Below are 12,329 nucleotides of genomic sequence, written 5' to 3' on the forward strand. Positions count from 1 at the left end.
GAGTTACGCCCAGCCAATTAAATGGTCGTGATTGGGGCACGGAGGCAATGTTCCATCACTAATGTGGCTCGACACACTTCCTTGTTCTCTCTGGTCTGTGGATCGAATATTGCGAAGGATTAGGGAATGAAGCGTTTTGGAAATCAATTCCTTTATGGCTCGCTGTCCAATTGTGTCACTTTTAGCACAGAGATAGCATCCATTCATTCGATGTGTTTGCTGCTCAGATGTGACCCCAGGCAACACTATATACACATATATAAATAGTATATCAGAAATGACAGGAACAGAAACATCCAGACTTGGCTTGGATGAAGATAAATAGCAAGAATAATCAGCAACTGGCCAAATGATTTACAAGGAGCTGAGGCTGCGAATATAAGTTAGTGGATGAGTGGAGAGAGGAGGATTTTTTTTTTTTTTTTTTTTTTTTTTTTTGCATTTTTGAGGTGACTGGCAAAGATGCTCGGTGGCTAATTATATTCCTTGGCAATGGTTAGCTAGATTAATAGCTACTGGAGATGTAGAATTACATTCAGCACGCCTTTTTTATGACTGACATATCTCCCAAGTAAGATTTTGTTGGGGAGGTGCCTAGTAAATGTAGTCCCCTAGGGTTAATGGTGAATGAGGCATCGAGGACACTGGTTAGCAACTGTTTTTTACTGGAAAATTGGTGGGGGGAGAGAAAATTGGCGTTATAAAGCCGGAAAGCAGAAGGAAGGTGTGTTTGTTTGGTGGGTTGGAGGGCCCAGGCATGGCTTGGCAGCTACAAATAAGCCCCCCTCCTTGCTCGCTTCTCAGCAGCCTTTGCCTCTCCTCCAATCCATCCCAACCTTTCTGATCTCTGTCTGCCTCCCGAACCAGAAACCTTGGACTGCTAGTGTTTCATCCTTGTTTGAGGTAATTTCCATGGCCACGCTGTTGGCTGCTAGTGTTGTTGCCTGTGTTGCCTGTGGGACTTCCCCGTCCTTATTGATCTCTGCTTTTGTGCTCCAGTGAAGTCGAAATTGCACTGAATAATTAAGCAAGCGACTCTGCTTTTGGATTCAAAGATGTCGTTGGCCGTCATGCGAAGATCCCCTGCTAATGCCTCATTCTTGGCTGACCGATGCATCAGCGACGGCGACCGCCCTGATCCTCCGGAGAGCGACGAGGAGCAGGCCGGGCAAATGGACGTGTGGAGCGCCATCCAGTGTCAGAAGGCCGGGGCCGCTCCTTATGTTCATCCTCTGATGCGGAGGTCCTCGAGCTCGTTGAGCCAGAAGAGCCTCGAGATTTGCACAGAGAGTCTCGGTTCGGAGACGGGGTCCGACGACTTCTCCTCCTTCATGGACGACGACGATCTCGTCCGCAAGTTTGGAGATGATGAGAAAGAAGAGGAACTGGAGGATGTCTCCGTGGCTGCCGCCGTAGCGAGGGAGCGCCCCCGAGGGAAGGAATTGACGTCGGTGAACTACCATTGCTCCGTCAGCAGGCGATCGCCGGTGAGGTCGTTCCCTCCGCCGCTCCCGTCCCTCTCTCGGCGCGATGGACGGTGCATCCACATGCGTCCTCATCGCCGCGACGGCCGCCTCGTAGTTGAGGCTGTCTCTGTTCCTTCGCAGAACTACCTTCATGCCCAGCGCGTGGATGGCCGCCTCCTTCTCTCCTTCATCGAGGCTACCTACGGAGACGAGCTTGGTTATGATGAAACTAATGATGCGTCCGAGGCCAGCACCGGTAGCACTCTGCCCCCAAAACAGGAAGATATGACACAATTAGAAGAAGATGTCAACGGTAGCCAAATAACAGAAGAGGAAGAGAGAGAATTAGATGAGGAGAAATACTTCGAAGAAGAAGAAGAAGAATTAGAGAATTGCTACGAAGAAGAGGAGGAAGAGGAGGAAGTGGAAGTGGTGGACAGAGGAACCGTGGTGGAAGTGAAGGTGAGCACACAGCCCCAGCAACAGAGCGGCTCCATGAAAATTCACCGCTCCTCTCTCGTCATCAACAAGTTCGTCGGCGGCATGCCGCAGAGTGACTCCAGTACTGATTGCGTTCAAACTAGGGAGGAGGTTGACAAAACGAGCTGCAACGGAAGCAAACACAAGAATACTGTCGCATCGACGCCCTCACCTAGGAGACTATCACTGTCGACCACCTCCGCTGCGGCAGCGGCTGCAGCGGCGGCGGCGGCATCCACGCTCGGCAGCTACAGCGGGCTATGGTCGTCACCCCTCCGCGAGGACCACGCATCGACCCTGGACACCAAGCTGCTCTTCACCTCCAAGCGGCGGAACAGCGAAGAGTTGCTGCACGACATGAGGAGGTGTAGCCAGCTCCGTCGCCAATTGTTCATTCGGGAGCCATGGTGCATTGCGACTTCTTCTTGACGAAGCGAACCGAGCCTAGCTCACACGGATCCATCTTATCCTTTCGACTGTTTGACCCAATGCTCCCCTCTACTACGACTCTATTGCAACTAATACTCAGAAATCTCCACTGTTTGGTTTGCTTCCCCCATTGTAGCTATTCTTCTGTGTCTTTTTTTTTTTTTTTTTTTTTTTCAACCGTGTCCTTTTTTTCCACTGAATGATTCGATTTTTATAATATGATGATTGGACTGCTTCGGCATTGTTCCTTCTTTGGTCGTGGAATCTGAGCGGTAGCTTGGAAGGAAATGCAATCATTGAAAGATCTCTCTCAGAGGTAGGCGTGCCGCAATATGGTACGACATTACAGCAGACAGGTCTTTCTTTTTTTATGATTTAAATAATCATAAACAAAGACTTACTTGAGCATTTTTGATATCATTTTTCAACTAAACATTGTTTCCTAATCGATTGAAAATTATTAATACCGATCAATCAATGGCCTTTTCTATTCAGAATCCGCCAGATGGCCACCTGCCATGCATCGCAGGTTGTCCAATGATTGGGAAGGTCCCTCCTTCTATTAACCTCCCATATGCAATAATGTTTAAATTTTATTTAACTCGCTGAGGGAAAAAAATAAGAGAAATGATATGCAGCTCGAAACTGCATCTCGAATTTGCGCCGCGAACGATGTGGCATCCTGCGTGGACAGTGACGGGTCAAAGTCAACATTTGGTTTTTTTTTCTCTCCGCGCTCGTTCTTTGGTTTTTTTTTCACGCCCCGCTCGTTTCTTTTCTCGCCCGGCTCGCGCTTTCTCTCCCCCTCCTGCCCTAATTGGTTTTCTCCTCTCCCCGCTCCCTGCCGTCGCTCTTTCCCTCCGCTCGCTGCTCTCGGCCCTCCTGCCCTAGCATTTTCTCTCCGCCTCCTTGCCGTCGCTCTTTCCCTCTGCTCTCTGCTCTCGACGCTCCGCCTCTTGCCGTCGCATTTTCTCTCCGGCTCCGTGCCCTAAATCTCTCGCCGCTCGGCGGAAAACTCGACCCCGCCCTAAATCTGCCCTGAATCAGGTATGAGGTGTTTTCCTTAGCTGATTTTTGTCCAAATCGACTCGATTTTCTGCTATTCGGACCTTCCTGCTGTAGATTCTTGCTCGGCGGTGACGACGATCCCTAAATCTTCGATTAAGTCTTAGTTGGGAGAGATATGCCAATGGACACCTATCCAAGATAGGGATTTTCTTGAAGGACATACTTGTCCGAGACAGAGGGATTGGACGCCTTGGTCCGAGACCAAAAGAAGTTTGTTGATGGATGTCTGCCTGAGATAGGGATTTGCTTGAAGGACACCTTTGTTTGAGACCGAGGAATTAGACACCTTGATTCGAGACCAAGGAAATTTTGTTGATGAACCCTTGTCCAAGATAGGGAGTTTCTTGCAGGATGCTTCTGTCTGAGATAGAGGGATTGGATGTCTTGATCCGAGACTAGGGGAGTTTTGTAGATAGACACTAGCAGGGATAGCCTGTGAATTGGCATGCCATCCAATATGTAATGCCAGAGGCTTATGCATAGGCCTTGAGAGCTATAGCAAATGAGAGTTGAAATCATATGGCCCTACAACATTTAGTCAAATAAGTATTTTCCTTCATAGTTAATTCAGTCAATATTTTCGTATCTTGTAAATTAGGTTCTGAGACTGCATGCTAATGAATGTACAGAGCAAGATTCTCCATCACAAGGAAAACCTGATGGAGGCAATAAGGTTTTGTTTTACTTAGTGGTTATTATCAAAATGAGATAATTTATGTAGTACTTATTGTTGATTTATACAATAACATAAAATAGATTATTTCCTATTTTTTCCATTGATTTAGCATACAATCTATGAGCATTACAAAATAAATGAATCTAAATAATTCTTGTTTGCTTAATAGGTTGTTAAAAGATGGCATCATCAAGTTACAGCTCCATTGACGACGCAAAATTTGAACATGTACCATGTAGAGATTGCGGACGAAGAACATTGGTATGTGTTTCTAGATCGAGCAAAAATCCCGGAAGGAGGTATTATGGATGTGCGCAACATGGCTGGCAAAAGTGGGTGGTAGGCGATACTTTGTCTAATGAAGACAGAAGTGACATATGTCATGGAAGGTTAGGAAGAATAGAGTCAAGGTTAGGAAGTGAATACATTGCTTCTCGTGGGCATAATTTAGGAAATTGGAATGTACCATCAGTGGTCTGGATATTAGTTATAGTGAATTTAACTCTTTTGGCTGTATACCTTATTACTTTGTTAGTTCGGTCTTGTTAATTAGTGGAGTAATGTTGGTGATGTAATGTGATAGGATAATTTGTTTTTAGTTAAGATGGATAATGCAGAACATGTTATATAATGGTTTGATAATTTGTAATGATGTATTCTGCTTTGTTCTTCTTTCCGGACTTATTTAGTTGAATATAACATACAACAAATCAACTTGGTTGTTACTTTATGAAAGCTAAGGCACTTTTTCTTTTCACAACATAATATGTTCAGATTTAGTTGCGTTTATACTAACCAAAGCGATCAATCTTTTCGCTAGAGTGCTCAAACTCTGTTCTCCCAGCATTTTCCCATTATAAAACAAAGGGAAAAAAACATCTTTACTGATCTCTATGTAGAATTCAATCTGGTATTCAAGCAAAAGTGAGACATACCACTATGCAGATATTTGAATGGAAAGTTTAAATTGGGCTTCTTGTTTGTTGCCAAGGAAGAAAACTTACTACAGGGCCAAAAAGAGAGAATCCGTTTTAACCTTTTTAAATTGGTTGCTTTCTGATTAAATTTAAATTAACTTCAAATTCTAATTAACTTCAACAAATTTCACGGATTAGTAGACAAGCATCCCGTATTACTGGGTTTTTGCATAATTCTATAAAATTACTTTCCAGCGATGAACCGGAACAGCCTCTAATTTGCTGAAGTTTTGGCATCCCGTATTAGAATTGTTGTGTGAAGTTTTGGCACGCCAGAGTGCTGAAATCAGAGTTTCAGGGTGAAATCAGAACCCAGATCGGTCTACAGACCGATCAGGGTGTGGGTTGTACGCCTGGATCGGTCAGCTGACCGATCCATGCGCGAACAGAGAGTTCGCGTCTGTTATGGATCGGTCAGCCGACCGATCCAGATGCGAACAGAGGAATACGAAGCTTACTGATCGGTCTGCCGACCGATCAGTGAGTCACTGGATCGGTCTACCGACCGATCAGTGTACTCCTGGATCGGTCGGTAGACCGATCAAGCCCCATACAGAAACAATGGTGCGAACAGAGAGCACACACGCTCACTGATCGGTCAACAGACCGATCAGTAAGCCACTGATCGGTCTCACTGACCGATCAGGGACCAGCTGGATCAGTCGGTAGACCGATCCAGCAGCGTACAGGATTGCGGGTGTAGTTTATGGATCGGTCGGTTGAACGATCCGGAGGTTCCTACCGTGCCAGTATCAGTAGATCGGTTCGGTCTGTGGATCGATCCGAAGTTTATTATCAGTTGTAAACACCTTGTTTATTATCAGTTGTAAACACCTTGTTTAATAGGAGGTTATCAGTTGTAAACACCTTGTTTAATAGGAGGCGGGTCGTTACATATACGTACAATTTGGATGTAACCAAATGGGTTGGACTGACAGTTAGATGCTTGCAAATGTTGTAAAGGAAACGTGATGATGGTACCAGCACCCACTTCAACATACTTGAAAGCTACACAACCACTGAATGATATATTTCGATAGTTTTCAGAATTGTCTCCAGTGATGACTGATGACATTTATTTTTGAGAAACATACTTGAAAGCTACAATACCATCAGAATTCAGAATTGATTTAATATTTCACATTCATATCTTCTTTAGTTTTATTGCGCACTGGGGAACTGTTTGCCTTTTTCAGATTCCTCTTTGCCTTTTCAGGTTCATTGTTGGTATTTGTTGATTGACCAGTTGCAGTATTTGAAGCAGAATTATTTTGCACGCGCCTTGATTTTCCTGATTCAATTTCCACAGCTCGTTTGTTTTGGCCTTTCAAATTAATTCTCCGTTTCGATTTGGCTGTAGGCACTGAGAAACTGATAGTGGTCCATCTATCTAACCAGCTGAAGACTGATTTGGGGTCTCGTTTATCATAGTTAATTTGCAAAGGTTTTGCCCGAATTGAGGATGTAAGAAGCTGCAGAACATGAATGACTTATAAGCACAGAAATCTGTTGGTAGATCAATTCTTACGAAACCAACAAAAGCATAATCAATGATAAAGCAAAAAAATACTAAATACAATCTAAAGGTCAACGAATAGGAGGGAGAGTGAACGTAGTAGACCCCCAACTTATTTGGAAGCAATTTCTAAGGCGAAGGAAGAATGATAAGATGAAAATAACCCTGTCCTATTTGTTTTACACCTCTCAAATTATGACAATCTACAAAACAGGTCCAAAAGATGATAATTTTACAGAGGCTAATGTAAGATATACTATCAAGTAGAAATACAAATTGGTATAGTAAAAACCCTAAAGATGCTAAGGCATCAGAATACAATAGCAATAACTGCAGATTTTTGCAGGTACACTACCAAATGCTGTCATATCAAACTGCTATCTTAATTTTTGCATGCTTGGAAAAGGATTCGAACATAAAATATGGGTGCGATAAAAAACTAGCTAAACTTGAGAATTCAAATCAAGCCAAACCCATGTTTGATACAAAAAATATTTAGATTAGAGAGCTAAACCAGCTAAACTTGAGAAATCGCCATAAAAAAAATTAGAATATAACACACATACCTGCCATATAAATGCGTTTGATGAAAACTTCCTTTTCCAAGCATCCTGTGCTATGGGATCCTGAAAAGAAATTGAGCATATTAAATACTATGGACATGAAAACTTGTCTAAACTACCACAATCAGGCACTTAAGTATAGAATCAGTCTGGAAATATTTAGATAAGTTGATGAGATTTGCACAGGAAGTAAAAAAAAAAGAGAACAGATGCTTAGCTTAGTCCCCCTTGAGGACTAGCTTGTTCATAAGGTGCATTTCCTATACGAGTTTCATGACACTTCTTTGAAAACACAGATACAGATTTGTCATCAGTTCAACTACAAAATGACATGCATAGCTACAATTAACCATCACACAGAATTCAACAAGCTTAGAAACACAAGAAACAAGCATCATATAGACTGCCTTCTTAGCCCCTGACAAACCACGCCAAAAGCCTGAACATGCAAGAATCTTGTGTTCTGTGTTGCATCACAGAATATCAATCTGCATGATGACAATTAGAATGCTGATTAGTTATTGAAACTGACATTAAATAATGTGTTTTGACACTGATGTTTGGCCAGATGTACCTCTCTGGTCACTAGCTCCTGGTTTTTGAGAACAGAAAGAATTGAATGGCTGGTTGTTGTCGTCATCATTATGTTGTTGATTGGCTGGTTGTCACAGAATGAATGACCTAACATTGTATTCAACAAAGAGCCCTATAAATAATAAATAGAGATATTTGGCTATAAATATCTATATAAAGCAAAAGTTATCTCATAGGTATCAAACAATAATCCTCTATCGCTTAAAACATAATAAATCATACCTTTTTTCTGGCCTTTGCAACTGATTTCTTCATAATTTGTTCAATCTTAGATTGTTTCCTCTTTGTGGGTGGACGACCTCGAGATCTTACTTTTAATGGAGAGTGTATTGTTTTTGAACTCGATGTAGATGCTTCTTTCAAATGGTCCACTCTTGAATGATCTATTTGAATAGCAATCAATTTTTCCTTCGCATCTTTCAAGATTTCCACCAAAACAGAACAACCGTCGTCATTATTTGCCCCAAGATGTTGAACCTCTTGTATCAATGGAGTGAGAATATTATACCGATGTCTTTCTCCATCACAAACATATTCATCATAAATGTTAGTGACACTTTGATAACCACGCTTAATATCTTTGCGCCATCGATCCATAATATAATTCATAGGAACCTCAATCACCTTCATTCGTATCAACACAGAGATCACATGCCTACATAAAATTCCCCGAAACTCAAAAAGATGGCATAGACACTTAACTTGACAATCTAACTCAGTATAATCTACCCTGAAGGAAGCATCTCTTATAGGGTCTCCATTTTTTCCCAACAATGTTTCTACCACTTCAAATATAAAAGCAACCCCTTCTTGCCTCACTAGTGAGGTATTGCAAAACATCAACCCTCTTATCTCATCTTGGAACAACTTAAATAAGTTGTTAGTGTAGAAACTTTGAAATTGTCTTTCAATAGGATAACCAGAAATTACTGGTATCATAGAATTAAAAGAACCAAAATCCAAATTTTTTTTCTTTTTCAATCTTCTTCTTCAGAGCATTATCAAACTGTTCAACAAATTGCTTCAAAGAAGTTTTCGAATGAACATATTCATCAAAAAAAGCATTCATACTTTCACTCCTTTGGGATGTAGACATACCTGCCCAAAACTTATCTTTGACATACACAGGTATCCATCTATTCCGCTGTTCATACAAAGATTTCAACCAGTCATTGTTCTCTAAATTAAAAATCTCAATCATTTTCATCCAATTCTCATCACATTCATCAATACTAAGTGAGTTGTAAACAATATTCTTCAATTGTTTCTTTATCAACTTATATTGAGCATGCCCACCAAATTTTGCTGGTAATTTTTTCATTATATGCCAAAGACACAAACGATGATGAGAATCCGGAAATATCTTTTCAATAGCAATTGCCATGGAGCGACACTGGTCCGTGATTATGGCCTTTGGAGCACGCCCAAGCATACATGTCAGCCAAGATTTGAACAACCATATGAATGTTTCTGAATCTTCACTTGATAATAATCCACATCCAAGCAAAATGGATTGACCATGATGATTCACCCCAACAAAAGGAGCAAATGGCATATCATAACTATTAGTCAAATAAGTTGTATCAAAAGTCACAACATCAGAAAAATAATGATATGCAGCCCTACATCTTGCATCTGCCCAAAAAACATTTCTTATTCGAGACTCTTCATCTAAATCAAGCACATAAAAGAAGTTAGAGTTCCGACTTTGCATGCGACAAAAATAATTACTCAAGGCTTCAGCATCTCCATCCCCTAACCTCAACCTTCTAGCTTCTGAAATATAATTCCTACACTTTCTCTCATCAAATGTCAAATTCTCATAGCCTCCAGCCTCAACTACCAATGAATGAAAACTTTTACTTAAAGTAATTCCTGCTTGATCATTTAATTCAAGTTTCCTCTTTGTAGTTGAATCCAATAATTTATTACATCTAAAATGCCGTGACTTTCCTGGGCTCAAGACGTGATTATGTTCAAGAGATACACTATTTATCACAAAGTTATCATCATTCCGAATAACAACATTAATCTTAGCTTTGCAATTTGTCTTAATAGAAGGTCTAGGGTACAAAGCTTTTTTGGCTTGAGATACTGTTTTACCACTTTTGGCACATCCAAAACAAAAATATTTTTGCTTTCCATCATCTCCCTTTTTACCACCTAATTTGGAAATACCAAAACCAACATTCTGAGCATATAATTTATAAAAATTACGAACTTCATCTTCAGATATAAAAGTCATGCCAATCTTAGGAATCATGACTTCATTTAAACTAGATGGAGATAGATCTGTGCTCACATGGTCGTTGTTATCGTTTACCTCATTTGAATCACTTTTTCCTTGATCCATGATTATTTTTCGCCTACATTTATTCAAAAATGGAAGGCAGGTAAGTATTCAACTACATTTATTTGTTTAAAAAATAGAAAACAGATCCAAAAAGTTAAGTATCCAAATGAAAAGTAAGGAATTCCATAAAAGAAAGAAAATATACATCCAAACACAAAAGTTATAAGAGATGTTTGTCAGCACAGAGCTGTGCTGATATCATGTTTTATTTTAAAAAATTAATAAACCAAACACACAAAACTCTAAAACAAAAAACAAAATCCAAATAGCAAATATCAACCGGATCCATTGTAATAGTCATATCATGGCAGATAGCTTATGAGCTTAGGAAGCACTAATGTTATTGTCACACAAGGAAAAACTAATGGCTGGTTATCTCCATGATACACAGGCAAACAAATTAACGTACAAAGCAAGAATCTTCATCACAATGAATTTTGAATGTATAGAACAATCCCTAATGTCAGCATAGCTCTGCAATGACATACAACAACAACAACAAAAAACACACAAGGAGAGCCGAGCAGCTAAACAACAAGAAGGTCCGAATAGCAGAAAATCGAGTCGATTTGGACAAAAATCAGCTAAGGAAAACACCTCATACCTGATTCAGGGCAGATTTAGGGCGGGGTCGAGTTTTCCGCCGAGCGGCGAGAGATTTAGGGCACGGAGCCGGAGAGAAAGAGAGCAGAGAGCAGAGGGAAAGAGCGACGGCAAGGAGGCGGAGAGAAAATGCTAGGGCAGGAGGGCCGAGAGCAGCGAGCGGAGGGAAAGAGCGACGGCAGGGAGCGGGGAGAGGAGAAAACCAATTAGGGCAGGAGGGGGAGAGAAAGCGCGAGCCGGGCGAGAAAAGAAACGAGCGGGGCGTGAAAAAAAAACCAAAGAACGAGCGCGGAGAGAAAAAAAAAACCAAATGTTGACTTTGACCCGTCACTGTCCACGCAGGATGCCACATCGTTCGCGGCGCAAATTCGAGATGCAGTCAAATTATATCCAAACCAAGTGGTCACCATGTGGAGCATCTCGGTTTGAGCAGGTACGTCACATTCCAGGCGCCCGGAAGGAATCCAGGCGCCCGGAACAACATATAAAAGAAGCCCCAGGCAGGAGCTTCATAATCAATCAATCTGAGAACTCTTCTACTGCTGGTCTTGCTGCTCGACGTTCAGTGCGACGCCAACAAAGCTCCGACAAAGTGCTCCTTCGGTTTTTATTTAATTTCCTTGTCGGTATTGCTTTATTTTCACTAGCAGTTCCTGTGTTCATTTTTGTAACTATATTCGAATTGTTAGTGATTGCCCAACGAAAGTGGTCACGGACCACGGGCCTTCGAGTAGGAGTCGTCACAGGCTCCGAACGAAGTAAAAAATATTTGTGTCTATTTTATTTTTCCGCTGCGTTTATACTCTAAATTTTCGAATCGATATTCACCCCCCCCCTCTATCGACTCTAACGGTCCTACACTAACAACCCCTATAGTTGTTTGCCCTAAGGTGTCATGGGAAGGGAGCTCGGGAATTTGGATGGGCAAACTCCTACGAATTGAGGGAGGGCACCTGGAAGCAGAGGATGAAGGAGTTTGGTCAGTGGCCTTCAACAGCCGACATTTTTTGTGCCTTTGTTGAAGGGGTACCGAATTCTCAGGGGACCAATATGACTCCTACTCCAAGACCCAGGTTTCGTAGATCTATTTATGGGTAATTCACTAAAATACCTTTTTCGGTACCTCCGGAAAAGGGAATCGAGTGCACAAAAAGATGGAACAAGTGCAACACATTGCACTTGTCCTTTTGCAAATAATTAAGTACACAAATTACAAGTTTGTTACCCAACACCTTTGAAGATTGTCAGCTTAGGCTCGGTGTTGGTCGGCTTCTTGGCAGTAGTCGGGCACAACAACGTTGTAGCAGAGTCACAGCAGAAAGTTGAAGTAGTCAGAACCTTTAATAGAAACATAGAAGCTTGTATGGAAGTTGTTGTAGAAGCTTAGGTCGAGAAGCCCTTATAAAGGTTGTGGAATACGCCTTTAAAGGCTTTGAAGGCGCCTCCAACTCGATAAATTTGATCCGAACAAACTGACCCGCGACGAGGTCTAATTCTTATCCTATGGAAGGTGCCTTTCATACATTAAAGGCGCCTTCGTTCCATCCCCTAGAAGGCGTACCCACCTCGGGTACTGTTCACCCGAGGCTTTTTGTGCTCTTCTT

General features: G+C 41.7%; 1 protein-coding gene and 1 pseudogene across 1 annotated transcript; one reads left to right on the top strand and one right to left on the bottom strand.

Annotated features, from left to right (window-relative positions):
* The first annotated feature begins 481 nt into the window (after positions 1-481).
* On the top strand, positions 482-2,610 carry LOC122024283 (protein FAF-like, chloroplastic). Its single transcript, XM_042582872.1, has 2 exons — positions 482-903; positions 1,000-2,610. Exon 2 carries the CDS (start codon positions 1,056-1,058, stop codon positions 2,373-2,375), a length of 1,320 nt encoding a protein of 439 aa, XP_042438806.1. The 5' UTR covers positions 482-903; positions 1,000-1,055; the 3' UTR covers positions 2,376-2,610.
* A 2,263-nt stretch (positions 2,611-4,873) lies between these two features.
* Positions 4,874-10,122, bottom strand: LOC122025207 (annotated as a pseudogene).
* Positions 10,123-12,329: the final 2,207 nt, after the last annotated feature.

Source organism: Zingiber officinale, chromosome 9B (assembly GCF_018446385.1).
Source record: "Zingiber officinale cultivar Zhangliang chromosome 9B, Zo_v1.1, whole genome shotgun sequence".
NCBI lineage: Eukaryota > Viridiplantae > Streptophyta > Magnoliopsida > Zingiberales > Zingiberaceae > Zingiber > Zingiber officinale.

Bases quoted from the DNA above. Each gene is read 5' to 3' on its own strand.
- LOC122024283 (XM_042582872.1), top strand. From the start codon at position 1,056: ATGTCGTTGGCCGTCATGCGAAGATCCCCTGCTAATGCCTCATTCTTG.